Raw genomic sequence first — 16,953 nt, 5'->3', positions numbered from 1 at the left:
AATCCATTTTATGTAGTTGCCATATTTTGTTTGTATCTCTTTGTCCCTGGATGGACACTTGAGGTGCTGCCACCTTTTGGCTGTCGTGAAGATGGATGTAGGACCATCCATTTGTATCCCTGCTTTCAGTTCTTTTGAGTACATACCCAGAATTAGAATTGCTAGTCCTTCCTATGCTATTCTGCTTTTAATTTAAAGAGCTGCTTTGCTATTTTCCTTAGTGGCTGTACCATTTTACCTTCCTACCAACAGTGCCCAAGGGCTCTAATTTCTCCACATTCTCACTAGTACTTATTTCTCTCTTTGTGTGTGTGTGTGTGTGTGTGTGTGTGTGTGTGATAGACATCCTCATAGATTTGAAGTGTATCTTCTTGTGGTGGTTCTTTGTAAGATTGCCTTCCAGTTAGGGTAACATAGCTTTCTATTTATAAATGCTAGGAAGTTTTCTTTTAAAATAATTTAAGTAGGTGAATCAATTTAAAGAAAAATACTTTGGGTCAAAAATCAGTCACTTTTTTCTGTAAAGGCCAGATAAATATTTTATGCTCTGTGGTCTCTGTCACAAGTACTCAGTTCTTTTATTACAGTGCAGAAGTGACCATAAACCATGTGTAAATGAAAGAACTTGGCTGTGTTTCAGCAGGACTTTATTTTTGGGCACTGAAACTTGAATTTTATACCATTTCCATGTGTCACAAAAATATTTACTCTTATTTTGAATATTTAACCATAGAAAAATGTGAAAACCATTCTTAACTCATGGGCATTAAAAAAACACATCTGGTGGTGGGAAACATCTGACCTGTGGACTTTAGTTTGTAGACCCCTTGTATAGATGGCTTTCAGGTATGGCTACAGCTGTTATGGTAATCTGAGATTGACAAGTGTGGGAAGTGAAGCTTTATGGATTTCTGAGAGAATACACTGCCTTGAGGCCAGTTTTCTTGCAAGAACAGGAGATGCCAATGTATTAACTTTTTTTGGGCTAGAGTTGGCTAGGTAGGAGCAGGAAGGTGCTGGACAACAGTGTAACAGAAATTTTAGCAACATTTTTTCATGAATTATTTTTTTTCTATATTTTCTTCAAATATTTAGGTATTTTCCAAATTTTATACAAGGGACTCCAGTTTATAACCACTAAAAACAAAACAAAACCTATCTATTATGAACATAGTATTTATAAGGACACAGATTTTTTTTTTAAAGATTTTATTTATTTATTCATGATAGTCACACAGAGAGAGACAGAGAGGCAGAGACACAGGCAGAGGGAGAAGCAGGCTCCATGCACCGGGAGCCCGACGTGGGATTCGATCCCGGGTCTCCAGGATCATGCCCCGGGCCAAAGGCAGGCGCCAAACCGCTGCGCCACCCAGGGATCCCAGGACACAGATTTATACCTTTTTTATATCTATAAAGAAGTGGTAGGAGATCTGATTTTATTCTTTTTTTATTTTTTGAAGATTTCATTTATTTGAGGAGTGAGAATGAACAAGAGAGAGAGAGAGAACACAAGCTAAGGGGAAGGGGCAGAGGGAGAGGAAGAAGCAGACCCCCCCGCTGAGCAGGGAACCTGATGTGGGGCTTGATCTTGAAATCATGACCTGTCCTGGGATCGAGCCCCACATCAAAGGCAGACACTTAACCAAATGAGCCACCTGGACACCCCTGATTGTATTCTTCTTTTATAGAGTTCAGAAGCAAGAGAAGAGACACAATTATCCTTCCTGAAACTCAACCTTTTATTTCATAGTGGAAGAGAATTGTAATTACTTTAGAATTACAAGGAGGAAGGGCCTTGTCTCAACTGATCTTTCAAGTATTTGCTCAAATCTAACCTGAAACTAGCCACTTTCAGCCTGAATTCACCTTCTGTATCTGTCTGGGGTCTGTGTATGTATGTGTCTTCCTAAAGGTTCTGCAGAAAGAGTTCTAGCTGCTGTGTCCCTTCTTTGCTCTTCACATAGAAGTAGTAAAGGGATGAAAAGTAGTTTCCCTCCCTGGAGGAGGTGTTTCTATGTTCTTTTGCCCTGTGCCAAGCCATACCAATGTCCTCACACTTTTCAGTCAGAGGAGAGGGAAAAGCAATGGGTCAGAAAAGCAGCACATGTGAAAATTTGTTCACTGAATAGCTCATGAGACGGAATTATCACTGAGCAACATTTACTCAGAGTTCACAGAACATATGGTACAAGCAGATCATATATCCCACAAAATTCGATCACAGCAAATAAGAAGGTGCAGGGTATGTCACCTAGCATACGTTAACTCAAGACCTGGTGTAAGGAAGACACTTGCTAAGTTGTGTGACACAGAGGTAGCATTATAGTCCTGAGAGTAAGGAAGCAGGTGTAACAGTTCTCAGCTTGTGAATCCAGAAACGTCCTAGAAATACATTTGCTAAAATGAGGATTATAAAAACATTTAAACTACTTAGCTGCCTTCCCAGAAATGTGGAAAGCATTCCTTAGAAAGCACTCTTTCATTTTTTTTTCAGCAGTGTTTACCAAGTCACTCCTGTGAGCCCGATGCTGTGCAAGGTGTTGGGAATGTATCAGTGAGCAAACAACATGACCTAAAGGTTCCATTTTAGGTCGGTGTGAAAAGTGTTCTAGCCAGAGGGAAAAGCAGATTCACAGGACCTGTGGTGGGAACAGAGTTCACATATTTTGGAGATAATAAGAAAAACCATGTGGCTAAAGAGAGGAAAGGAGATAATGATGGGAGGTGAGTTCAGAGATGGTGGTGGACAGCCTTATCCACCAAGGAAAGAAATTTGGACTCTAAATATTATGGGGAGTCATTGAGGTAGTTTGAGTTGTGGAGTGATAGGATCTGATTAACTTAAAAGAAAAATCACTCTGGCTGCTACTGGATTGGAGAAAGGGTGAGAGAAAACATGAAAGGTGAGTTAGCAGCTACTGTAGTGGTGCTGATGCATGGTGCTGGTGTAATTGAAGATTTGGGAAGTGCTTGCCTTGAGCTTGTCTTTGGAGGGAGAATCTGTGGAAGGAAGTATGTGCTGATGAGCGGGTGTGCTGGAGGGAGAAACAAACAGAGGTCCGTGATGGCAACTGGAGAATTGGGTGGAGCTCCAGAGTGAATGGTACTGTCATTTCCTGAAATGGCAATGACTGAACAGGGAGTGGGTTAGAGCTGAAAACATGGGAGGGTGAGAATTCTGTTCTGGACTTGGTAGTTTAAAAAGTCTATTTAGACCTCTGGTTGGAAAGATGTAAGAGCTCAGATCTTCAGAGAGAGCTGAGGGGGATACGAACTTGGGCTCACATAGACTGGGTTTTTATATAGGTAACAGGTTAAATACGGGCCTGGATGAAGATCACTGGGAAGTTGCCGTGGATAGTGTATAGCATTGGTTTTTCCCCATTGCCTTTTGCTTTATCCCATACCAGGTGCGAGCATTTCTTTCTTCCTGGGTGGTCAGCCTTCTTTCCATGGTGGAAATTTAGGCATATTCATGTTTCTTTCCAACTCCATTTTTTTTTTCTCCTGTTTTTTTTTTTTAATTTATTTTTTTATTGGTGTTCAATTTACTAACATACAGAATAACACCCAGTGCCCGTCACCAACTCCATTTAAACTGCAGATTTTCATTTCTGTTTTGTTACAAGAAAAACCACTTCATGAAATAACTCTCATCATAACTCTTTCTCAAGAAGGATAATTATTTCATTCATTCATTCATTTCTTTTATTTTTTAAATTCTGCTTTTTTATGCATTGTCCACTTCTTTTGCTGTTGTTCAGTGTAAACTTTGGGTGATATAGAGCAGGTCTCCTTTTCATGCAAATACTCTGTAGAATAAAAGAGAAGGAGAATTTAAGTTTGTAGAACAGTTTTCATGTGCAGCCACTGTACACTGTGTTTTATACACCATTTGATTTAATCCTCAAGCCCCTCTTAGGTAGGATCTATTAACTCGATTTTTCAGCAAGGGAGCTGAGAATGAGAAAGATGACTAGGTGATTAGGATGTGCTGAAAACAACAAAACTCCTTATCTGTTCACTGTGACTTTCTGCATTCCAAAATAGTGCAAAAAGGGCTGCAAGACTCTCACATATTGCAGGATTTTTGTTTAGTATCTGTGAGGGATCAAATTCTACAGTCGATGATAGAGATACAAAGGCAAGCAGACTCTCTTGTCCCTGTCGTGGAAGAGCTCACTCTCATGGAAGAACAAGGTGGGTGAATTGGTGGACAAGCTCTTAGTACCAGTATTTTCTCTGAGAAGACATGATTCTTAGATTCAGCTGCCATCACAAGAGTTTGTAGGAATAGTTATTTTTCAGGGAACCTGCAAAATGGTCTTTGCAGAGCGGTCTTCTTCTTTGTGGTCCTGGCTGCTGAGGGTGGTATAGTCGGGGAGGGGAGCCGCTCAGGGTCATTTCTGGTTCCCTGGCCCCCTGGAGCCCACCGAACCTGAACTGAATCCTAGTCTCCCTGGTCACTAGTGGAAAGGAGTGGAGGAGTGCATGCCGTCTGTATTCATGTTAGTTTTTCCCTTTTATTATTTACCCACCCCCGTCTTTTTGGGGGAGGCTTTTTTGTCTTCTTTGATTTTTCCTTCCTTTTGTTGCCTATATCCTCTTTCTTTATCCATATCACATCCCCTTCCCCTTTTTTCCTGTTTCTCTACTACCTATTGTCTGCCCTCTTTTTTCCTGCATTTCCCCATATTTTAATTTCTTACCTGTGAAGATTGATTATGGGGTTAATAGAACTAAGACAGAGGATTGGATAGTTACATTCTGACACTATAAACGTTTGAGGCAGTCAATCCTTGTGATTCTGTTTAAAAGAAAAAAAAATCTTTATGAGGTGTGTGCCTAACAATGTAAGTTACGTGAATTGTGTAGACTTTTGTCCCATTATACCTTACATATATTTATTTAAATGCCTGATGTATGCTGTAGAGTGTGTTTGAGATGTAAGATCCATTTTGGGCTGCATCTCCATGCTATGTTGTACAGATGATCTTTGAACTGCCAGCCCTCTGCACAGTTGAAAATCCATGAATAACTTTTGAATCCCCAGAAATCTAACTAGTAATAGTTGTTTGGAAGTCATACTGATAACATAAACAATGGATTAACCCAGATTTTTTATGTTGTATGTATTATATACTATATTCCTTAAGTATGCTAGAGAAAAAAAAATGTGATTAAGGAAATCCTAGGAAAGAGAAAATATATTTACAGCACCGTACTGTATTTATAAAAAAAAATCTGCTTATGAGTGGACCAGTACAGTTGAAACTTGTGTTGTTCAGTGATCAGCTGTATATGGAAATATTCTATATAATGAGCGTCTTGCCGTGTTTGTGTGCAGCTGTCTGCGAAAATGGATGTCAGAATGGTGGACGTTGTATTGGACCTAACCGCTGTGCTTGTGTTTATGGATTCACTGGTCCACAGTGCGAAAGAGGTAAGAAAAGATAAATGAGAACCTTCCTTTGGAGAAGTCTCTTTTGATCTAAAAACATATAATTTTTTGTTATCCAAGGAACATTCTTCTAATGAAATAATATTTTTGTTTTTGACGATGTCTATACCTTGAATGGTAAGATTATGAGACATAACTAATACCAGCTAAAGAGTGTCGATGTTCTCCAGTGGAATGATTTCAGTTCAGGAAGCCAGTAGAAGTTCTGTTGGGCAGGAGAAAATGAGTGGAAGAATGGATGCTTAGTAGGAATCCAGCATTGTCTACTTTATCCATGTAAATGGACATTCACGCCAATATGAAACCAATTTACCATGATATCACTTAAACTCATGATCTACTTACTGACTGCTAAAAATCTCCAGTGTTGATGTGCTAAATGTCCTGGAAGCAATTGGGTATCAATGACATATCAAAGATATTTAATCTTCTAAAATGCAACAAATAACTATTAAACACTGAACCATATAAGAAAAATAAGTTTAAACTAAATGAAGTATTACATAATCACTCAAAATGGCATACCTCTTTATTTTCCCAAGGCTTGTCATAGCATCTAGACTTGTATAACACTTTCTTTGTCACATTGCATTATTAGAGTGAAGTTATGCCATTGAAATATTAGATAAGTAGTGGTGATGGTTTATATATGTACAGAGACTCTAAGTTGCAAAGAAACCTTATATTTAATAAGTTATACTCATTTTCCTGACAAAAATTTCATTTTAGTATTTGGGTTAAATCTTGAGAAGATGATGAAGAATTTGAATTCTATGGTGAAGTTTAAAAAGTAAAATATATTGCAGGCTTTTAACATACACTGATATGTATATATACATCATGGTATTTATATTATTCCTAAGGTAACAGAGATTTCTTGGGACTGAAATACATTCCACACATGACAGAGTTTATGGTTTTACTTAGGGAAAATTTAAATGTTTTTACCAGATGCTTTTATTTTGGGAAGAAAAATTAATTATGAAATGTTAGCATAAAAAGGTAAGTTGTCAAGAATGGAATAACACAAATTTCCTATGTAATGTTAAGTTTATTTAAAAACTATAAAATGAAAAATAGTTAAATTTAAGATGTCAAACATAATTATAATTGGTGGAGATAAAGCTCGTATTTCTGCAAGTCATATATTCTTTGTAGTTCTTTCATCCTGAAGCACATTTCAAGGTCAGTTCCTAATTGGTGAAGGAATTGAGCAGTTTCAAGTTAGAGGCTTCCAGGAATTACATAATCATTCTTCAACAGTTATCCATTCATTAGCTTTGTTAGTCCTTACTAAATTTATGGGAATCCAATAGAGACGTACGTATATCTTACATGTACAATAGCATGTTTTCATAAGAAATTACAAAATTAATTAGTTAATAGGTTAGCCTGAAGAATATTTTAAAAACAGGGGCTTGTTTCTTAAAAATCTTTTTAATTATGCAACTGATGAATTATTGAACACTGCATCTGAAACTAATGATGTACTATATGTTGGCTAATTGAATTTAAATTAAAATTTTTAAAAAATCTTTTTAAATTACTACCTTCAGATGAAAATTCTAAGCTTTATTTCTTATAAAAAAGAAAGAGTTGGTAATTTTCACTCTATTTTGCAAATATAAACTTACATGCTTTTAGAAAATATATTTGGTGCAATCCTTTGGTGTGTAATAGTTAATCCTGCTAAAAGTAGAGTTCCTCATTTTTCTTAAGAAACATGGTCTACACAGATACAAAAGGAATAATTCACTTATGTTGAGCTTAGTGAAGAGGCTCACATGCCCTGTTAAAATTTAAGGTTCATATTATGTTTTTCAGTTATAGAGTTTCCAAATATATGTTCTTTGTTCCCTTAAAAAAACAAAACAAAACAGACTTTGTAAAATGAGAGGGATGTTTTTCCTCCTTAATGTAGGACACATACAATTTTCCTTTAAATCGGCCTCTGGGTATCAGTTGTATGATAAAACATGGCAGCTTTTCCAGCTATCTAAGCTTCTGGCAGACTAGTTTCTGGACTGGAGACAGAGACTGAGTGGTAACTGAGTGGCTGGCATGATTATGGTGTTTAACTTGAGTCTTGTTGCTTGGTAAGCTGAACCTCTTTGGAGTTCTCTTCTCACTCATGCTGATATGTACATACAATGACCATTAATACTTAGCTTTAAATAAAGAGTACTTATGGCCACTGCTGATTGTAGGAGGCAGACAACCAAGCTGTGTCCAAGGCACATGTGAAGACTCGGTTCTTTTGGCTCCTCTCTCCAAATAGATGGCATTTGAAAAAAAGATAAATATTGCATTTAATGTGTCCCCGAGAATACATGGATATGGAATTAACATCATATATCAAGACCTGCCACTTTTTTATCCTAACACTTAAAGAGTATCTTATTATTTATCAGTAGAAACTTGGAGGGGGCGGGGCAGGGAGGCAAGAAATGAATTTACTTAAGGGGTTTCTGGACAAAATAATGGTCATTACTTGATCACAAATGCAGCTAGCTCAAAGTCCCTATTTCAGCTTCTTTGTACTTAAATGGTTGTTGAAATCTTGAATTTTCCTAAGGCTTATATAAGGACCATTTGTTAGAAATGTAGCCTAGACTTTTAAAAATTACCCATAAATTATTACTTCACACTGTTTTTTATCATGTAAATGTGACTTTCTTTAAAAATGCATACATTTGCTGAAATTGCAAATATCCCTGTTTTGAGTGACATTTCCTTTAGAATGTACGTTTTTCAGTAAAGGGTACCTTAAAAAAGCTGGATTGGAGATTAATTTTTAAATCTATTGACATTTTAAGAAAAATGCCATTTGTGAATCTGAAGCTACTTTAAAAAAGGTTAGATCAAGCGTTCAAGTCTGAAATGTAAACTTTCAAGCCTTTGTGTAAAATGAAACATGGATAGATTTCTTGTCAGGATAAGTTTCATAAAATCATTTAGTTGTAGAACCTAATGCATAATCTCAATATCTGAAAGCCTGAGGAGGAGTTACTCAGCCTTTGCTTGAATATCTCCAGGCACAGAGTTCTCACTCACTTACCTCTTTGTGAAGCAGGGCTTCATTGTCAGAATCTCTTTGTTTTCAAATGCTCTATTATTATGGTCCTGCCTAAGCTAGGCGTTTAGCAAATGGTTAGCCCATCCCTCATTGTCCAATTCATTAGACATGACTTCTCTAAAAGGAGGAACCCACAATCTTAACACTCAGGTTTGCCTATTGGCGACTTGAAGTCAAATTATAAATTCTTGAGTTATTCTCTATAATTTTGCTCATCCACTCACATCTCGGGAAGTAAAGTAACTGTAAACAGCTAATCAGCCTACTTGGACCATATCTAGATTGTCCAAGAACAGGAGTGGAAGCGGGCAAATTAGGGTTTTCCTGAATTCTGGTAATTAGGTAGACCAGACTTAAGTTTGTTCAGAAATAACTGATGCATGTATTAATTAACATTAATTCCATGGTCTTGGAATTTATTATAAAGTACGCTTGGTGGGTTTGCTCAGCCTATGAAGTAACAGCAAATTAGTGTGATGAGGAATACAGGGGAACATGGTGAGAGAATAAGATGGCATATTATGCAGAATTCTATACACAGTGGATTTGATGCTTCCAAGAAATGCATAAGCAGTACATTTCAGAAAAAAATTCCTTCCATTGTAATATTCTCATCTAAAAGAAACACGTTTATTATAAAATAATTTAGAAAATAAGATAACCAAAAATATGCAGGTATTAATAATCCCTCCAGTCATAAGTAATTATTTTATAACATTTGGAGGGGATAGGCTTTGAATCTTTTTTTCTACTACATATTTAATGCTGATGAAGATTGGGATCTTTCCATTCTTACTGGAATCCACTCTTTTTTTTTTTTAAGTTTTATTTATTTATTCATGAGAGACACACAGAGAGAGAGAGAGGCAGAGACATAGGCAGAGGGAGAAGCAGGATCCATGCAGGGAGCCTGAAGCTGGACTCGATCCTGGGACTCCAGGATCACACCCTGGGCCAAAGGCAGATGCTCAATCACTGAGCCACCCAGGCGCCCTGGAATCCACTCTTCCTAACATGAAATCTGCTTGTCTCCTGCTCCTCATTTGTGTTATTAAATACATTGTTACAGAATGAAATAGTTGTGATGCATATTGTAACAATGAGGGCTAGGCAGCTAAATTCTCTCCAATCATTCCATGTTTGTAAAATTATTTTCTTGATGTCACAGATGAAAGAACTTTGCCCAGGTGAAAGTTAACGGTAGCACTGGAGAGTATAAGGATAAGGAGGGTATCAAACGAACTAATTTTAAGACCTTAAACTCAATTACTGTGGCGTAGCTGCCTGCCTGCCGTAATTATATTTCTTTGTTAGTCAACATTTAGGGTCATTTCTGGATTTTCTTTTTGTTTTTTGTTTTTTGTTTTTTTTTGGCTTATTTGTATTTTAGCAATGCTGTGATAAGAATCTATGTAGATAAATCTGTATCTGCAATTTTATTCTTAGGATATAGCATAGAAATGCAGCTGCTGAATTGTCTAATATGTGAGAATTTAACCTTTGAGATGTTGTTTATTTTCCTCTAAAAAGGCTTTTTATGATTTATTCCTTTAGTATTATGTATAGAAAGTCTTTATTTATTCCCAAATCTTATAAATATCTGTAGTTTCCCCTGCCTAGTGCTATGGAGATTTTATTTCTTTTTGCTTTTTAAATGACAAGTTAGGAGGGTAACTTTTATTTTTAAATGAAGTAAATTTATTTATGAATATTTATCATGTATCCTTTAGGTGGGTATTGTTAGGCTAAATAGTTGGAATTCAAGCTACAAAGCCCAATGATACAAACTCTCTGTTAATGAGAAGTGAACTAAAGAACAGTAGTGGTCATCTACTTAAATATTAAAAAGTAATACAATCTGTAAATACTGAAATAGGAATAGGAACAACTTTATGAGAGAGCTCAGGAATGTTTTCTAGTTAAGGGAGATTTAGAAATGTCTTCTTGCAGTTAATCTGAATGAAAAAAATGAAAAAATATAACTCATTATAATGAGAAAAGCAATTTTGAACTAATTCCTATATTGATATTACAAGATACATTGTGATTAACTTTTATGCTAAATAACATTATTTAAACTCCATACTTAAGTACCAGTTACCACAATCACTGAGCTGAACTTGTTTTATGGAAATAAAATGTCTGCCTCTCTCTTGCACTCTGAAGATCTAGTGAGAAAGAAATTAAAAGGAACAGAGAGAGAATGTTACCAACCACAGATGTCAAACTCACGTGTGCCCGCACGCATGCATGCACACAGACACACATTTCTGCACTCGTGAGACTGTTAGAATTTTATAACCTCGCACTCTCTAAGCTAAACTTAGCCTTAAATGGGCATCAGAGAAATACTAAAAGATCTGTGAGAACTTTACTTTTTGGCATTAGCTCAGATGACATCCTTATCTTGAATGCCATTAAGAACATGAGGGAAGGAAAATGAGAGCAAAAACGCAGACAGTGGGAAAAAGAAGGGAAGAGAGGGAAGAAAGGAAGGAAGGATGAAAGAAAAGTGTAATGCTTGAGACTAGGAGTGGAGACCCTTGATTCTAGAAAGGAAAGATCCACATTTGAGAGACAGCCATTGATTGATCTGATCTGGGTGAAGCCAGGGCCCCCAATTCTCAGTCTTTGCTTTAAACCTCTGCTGTTTAGATGTGTGCAATAAGATCAAGTGTGGGGGATCCCTGGGTGGCTCAGTGGTTTGGCGCCTGCCTTTGGCCCAGGGCGCGATCCTGGAGTCCCGGAATCGAGTCCCGCGTCGGGCTCCCTGCATGGAGCCTGCTTCTCCCTCCTCCTGTGTCTCTGCCTCTCTGTCTCTCTCTGTCTATCATAAATGAATAAATAAATCTTTTAAAAAAATAAGATCAAATGTGCTAGGATCCTGTTAGACTTTGGTGCTTTACCTTTGAAGCCCCTTTGAATTAAAGCAGTGAGTGTTTTCATTTATTCCAGCTCTAAGTGCCCTTAAGTAGATTTCTTTGGTATTGGTTTATCTACCTGCAGGCAGGGAAAACTGCAATAGAAAATTTAAAATATTAACACATTTTATATATGTGTAATCTCCATAAGTATTTTTCTCTTTTCCTATCTCAACATCAGATTGCAAGGCATTAGAGATTAACTTGTGTGGAATTTGGGCAGAGCTACCACACACACACACACACAAACACAGACACACACAAATTAAATATAAAGAAATGTTATGTAGGATTCAGTCAAAAGTAGTAATAAAATGGGGATGTGTACTCTGTACATTTGACCCTTGAACAATATAGATTTGCAGTCTGCAGCTCTACTTATATGTGGACTTTTTAAATATACTGCAGCACTATAAATTTATTTTCTTTCCTATGATTTTCTTAATATTTTGTTTTCTCCTAACTTCATTATAAAAATGTAGTATGTAATACACATACAAAATACGTATTGATCAACTGTTCTTGTTATTGATAAGGCTTCTAGTCAAACAGTAGGCTACTTATGCTTAAGTTTGGGGAGTCAGAAGTTATATAGTGGATTTTCACCTGTGCAGGGGTCAGTGCCCCTGACTTCTTTGTTGTTTAAGGATCAGTCATATTTCAAAAAATCTCAGACATTATAAATTCCTAAATAGCACCTGCATCCAAGGGTTTCAGATAAAGGACTGTGTACACACAACTGCTTTGTGGAATTGTTGAAAAGATTAAAAATGTGTTCAGCTCCTGACACAAAAGAGGCAGAGTGCCTGGCTCATAGTAAGCATCCACTAAGTAATATTCGTTGTGTTTTGAGTACACAGGGTGTAGTGAGAATTAGAACTGAAATTTATTATGTTTTAAGTATACAGGGTATAGGCAGAATCAGAATTCAATGTTAAGACCTGTGTGACCTTGGAAATGTGATTACCCTCTTCTGATCCTTGCATAAAAATGTGTCTTTCATATCACCCTTACTTTTGTGACTTAAATGATACAGTAGAATACCTGGTACCCAATAAATGATAATCACTGATGCTAATCTCTTTTAACTGGACTCCCCATTTATCAAAAATAAAGTAGGTATGGTGGCTGGCTGTTCAAAATGGAATAATCAAAAATGGAATTTCAAATAGGGAATAGAAGGATTTTGTTAGTTACTTAAGTCATACAAATAAAGTTTTATGCATGTCCTTATTGAGAATATATACCATATTTTAAGGGAGGCTCACCTTCATGGTATGAGAATTAATTGAGAGATACAGTGTCAAGCCATGGTCTGGTACAGAGTATATATATATATATATATATATATATATATATATATATATATATGTGTGTGTGTGTGTGTGTATAGTTTGCTCAAGATACTTCTAATCAATAGTATTGCATGTTACTCAGTCTAATAGGAGGAGTTTGGGAAGGGTCTTCAGACAGTTCAGAGAATAATTCCTCTGTGAAGCTTTCCCTGACCACCACCCACCCTCTGCTCAGTTTACTTCTCATGCAAAAATTAGGCATGTTCTCCTTTTATCTATTTGTCATGTACTCTATCTCCTACAATAGTTCTCTTCATCACTGTGTTGTGACTAGTTGCTTACCTGGAGGTGAGCTTGTTAGGAGTAGAGATTTTTATCTGAAGTTGCCTTTGTGTTTCCTCTCCTCCACACAATGCAGTATATGCAAGGGACACCAGTTCGTGACTGGATAAGCATTGGGGTTCCCAGTAGAAGAGTTAGGATGAAAAAAAGTATAGACATGGTAGAGGCTCTTGGCTCTGGAATGTTCATGGAGACTTGTTTATCATGGATGCTGTAGGATACAGTTAATGAAACAGAAGAGCAGAAGATGAGGCTGGGAAAATAGTCTTGGACCTTAATATATGGAGTCTGGAATGCCAGAGTTGAGAGGCTGCCCTCTATTTGGCAGGCACTGGGGAGAGAGATTATGAAGGACTTCTGTACTTAAAAGTAGTTCTCCAGAGAGGTTACTCTGGAGTGGCAAATAAAAGAGAATGGAGAGTGGAGAAACCAAGACAGAGAGACCATTCTGATTCTGAACTCATTGCTTATCAGCTCGATCACAGCAATGAATATATTATGATTGTATATTTTTATTGAGATTGTAGTTTATATATGTAAAATTAGATTGCTAGTATTAATTTGGAAAGGAAGATTATGTAATATTAGAGAGAAATGACAATTATTGAATATTTACTAAGATAAGTGCTTGAGAGGAATTAATACTTGTAACAAACCAAAGATACTATTTTTTTAAAATTTTTTTTAAATTTTTATTTATTTATGATAGTCACAGAGAGAGAAAGAGAGAGAGGCAGAGACATAGGCAGAGGGAGAAGCAGGCTCCATGCACTGGAAGCCCGATGTGGGATTCGATCCCGGGTCTCCAGGATCGTGCCCTGGGCCAAAGGCAGGCGCCAAACAGCTGTGCCACCCAGGGATCCCTAAAGATACTATTTTTAAACATCATATTAACAGGTTAAGAAAAACCCTGAGGCATAAAGAGGTAAAGTATTTTGCTCGAATTCAGCCAAATAATAAAGGGAGAAAGTAGAGTTTCAACACAAGTGGGTATAACCTCAGAACTCATGCATTTAACCACTTTATTTAAGTGAAACACAACAGTGCAGAAGTAATATATTCCCACTCTGTAGAACTGTATTGTGTCTGTTCTGTATGAGAATGATAACAAGGCACATGATTCCAATTGAATGAAAGAGATAGCTTGCTATTTTTGTATTTTGTTATACGACCCAGGGAAGTCTTTTGGTATATAAATCTCAAATTATACCTCTGAATTCATATGCCCAGAGATTGTTTATGTATATAATCTTTTGAAATATTTATTCAAAACTCATAATGATTTAAAGAAAATCGAGACTTATACTTCCAGTCAAGATGGACTGGCAGGAACCAGATTAACCCCCCCTGCCTGAAAAGAACTGAAAAACAGAATAAAATATATCAAACAATGGTTTTCAAGATACTGAACATCAGATAACTACAGTGATCGCTGAAAGAAGGACTTTGCTAGATTTCCACAGCTTTCTGTTCAAGAGAGTTTTTCTGCACAGACTCCTTAAGTTGAGGAGATGAAGTTTAGCTTTCTGGGGAGACCAAGATGGCTAGAGTTTTCAGAGCTAGAGTTTTCCTGAAGAGGTGAGAACTGTATATATTCAGAGGATTTCTCTCAAATTTTCAGTAGGATACTGGTCAGCACATGTGTGTGAGGAATGTATATAAGACAAGAAAAAGAATCACCCAAAAGAACTGGAATGATACTTGGAGCACACACAAGCCCATAAATACTGCCTTTCCCTCAAACCAGGTTAGAGAACCACATTATCTATGGGACAATGGTTAGAGTACCCAAAAAGGTCCTCTTCTAGTAGTGCAGGACAATTAGCTACAGAATAAATGCTGCCCTAGTCCTGGTGAATAAATCATAAAAGCAACATCCAGAAGGATCAAACATCCAAGAACAAAGTTCAACAATATTTCTAAGAATCCAAATCTACTAAGCACTGAGTAAAGTAAAATTCACAACATATGGCATCTAAACAAATATTACCATTCACACATTTTCTACAAATAAGCCGAAGAATACTCTTCATGATAAGAAATATCAATTTACCAAAATCCATCAAGAACCTACATGCATGCTAGAATTAGCAGAGTAGGAAATTAAAACCATTATTATAAGGAGATTCCATAAGTCCATAAAGATAGAGGAAAGACTCGAAATGTTAGAGGTGTGAAGTCCAAATTGAATTTCTAGAGATGAAAACTACAGTATCAGAAGTGAAATATATTCTAGATGGGATTAATGGCAGGTTAGACATTGTAGATGTAAAAATTCATGAACTTGAAGATGCAGCAGTAGAAATTATTCAAAATGAAAGAGAAAGAAGTTTAAAAAAATACAGGAGCATATCTGCAAGCTTTGTTAACAATTTTCAATGAACTATATACATGTAATTGGAGTTATCACAGGAGTGGATGATAGAAAAAACTTATTTGAAGAAATAATGGGCAGAAATTTTCCAAGTTTGATGAATTCTGTAAAGTGACAGAACTAAGAAGGTTATGAATCCCAAGTAGAAAGATACAATTTTAGTATATGTGCTGCCGAAGTGAGCACCCAAGTAGGAAGATACAATGAGGAAACTGTCTCAAGGGACAACATTATCAAATTGCTTCTAACTACACAAACAGAAAATCTTAAAAGCAGTTGGAGAAAAACACTCTTTTGTACAAAGTTAAAAAAGATAAGGGCCACAAAAAATTTGTCAGAAACAGTGCAAGTGAAGAGCCTGGGTGCAGCATACTTAAAATACTGAAATAAAAATCCTTCTAGAATTCTGTATCTAGGAAAATGTCTTTGAAAAACAAAGGCAAAATAAAGCCTGTTTTGAACATATAAAAGATGAAAGAGTTTGTCACCAGCAGACTTGCACTTCAAGAAATCTTAAAGGCCAAAAAAGATGTCCTTCAGGCAGAAGAAAAATATTACAAGTAAATATGATTCCCTACAAAGGTAATGAAGAGCATCAAAAAGGTATCTGGGTAAATATATAAAACTTTTTCTTAGTATTTAAGTCTCTGTGAGAAGCAATTGGGTGTTTAAAGAAAAATAATTAAAATTTTTTGTGGAGTTTCAGCAGATAGTGGTGGTGAAATGAAACAGTAACACAAAGGCTGGGAGGTTTTTATACTGCCAAGTGGCATAATGTTACTTGAAGACAGGCTTTGATAAAGTAAAGATGTTACTCTAAGTCCCAAAACAACCACTGCAAAAATAAAGAATTGTAACCAAAACAACCACTGAAAAATAATTGTAACTAATACGTTAAGACAAGATGATAAAATGGAATAAAAATATTCAAAGCAGCAAAATACAGCAAATAAATGGACAATTAGAAGACAATTAGAAAATGATAGAGTTAAACCTAACCATATCAGTAATGGTTTAAATGTGAATGGTCTCAGCATCCAATTAGAAGGCAGAGATTGTTAGGTTAAAAACCCATATCCAATTATATGTATTCTATAAGAAATCCACTTTAAATAGTTGAAACTAATAGATGAAAAGCAAAAGCATGGAAAAAGAGACTACTAACTCTGGGAAATGAACAAGGGGTAGTGGAAGGGGAGGTGGGAGGGGGGATGGGGTGACTGGGTGATGGACACTGAGAGAAGCACTTGATGGGATGAGCACTGGGTGTTATACTGGGTGTTGACAGATCAAACTCCAATAAAAAATATACCCAAAAAAAGCATGGGAAAAGAAATAATCTGGCTGATCCTAATCAAAAGAAAGCAAGAATGGCTTAATATCAAACTAGATTTCAGAGCAAAGGGTAACATCAGGCATGAAGAAGGTGATTTCTTTTATAATGAAAAAGAAGTCATTTAAAGGGATATCACAATTCTAAA

At 36.4% G+C, this 16,953-nt stretch overlaps 1 protein-coding gene across 2 annotated transcripts in view; it reads left to right on the top strand.

The window, feature by feature from the left end:
- Positions 1-16,953, top strand: part of FBN2 (fibrillin 2) — a 239,987-nt gene that overhangs the window by 10,390 nt on the left and 212,644 nt on the right. For both annotated transcript variants that reach the window (XM_025433409.3, XM_049116030.1), the window contains exon 5: positions 5,351-5,446. In XM_025433409.3, coding sequence (XP_025289194.2) covers positions 5,351-5,446 — 96 coding nt within the window. The remainder of the gene's footprint in view (positions 1-5,350; positions 5,447-16,953) is intronic.

The sequence above is a fragment of the Canis lupus genome, chromosome 11 (genome assembly GCF_003254725.2).
Source record: "Canis lupus dingo isolate Sandy chromosome 11, ASM325472v2, whole genome shotgun sequence".
In the NCBI taxonomy this organism is placed as follows: Eukaryota; Metazoa; Chordata; class Mammalia; order Carnivora; family Canidae; genus Canis; species Canis lupus.
This window is presented reverse-complemented; position numbering and strand designations above follow the sequence as displayed.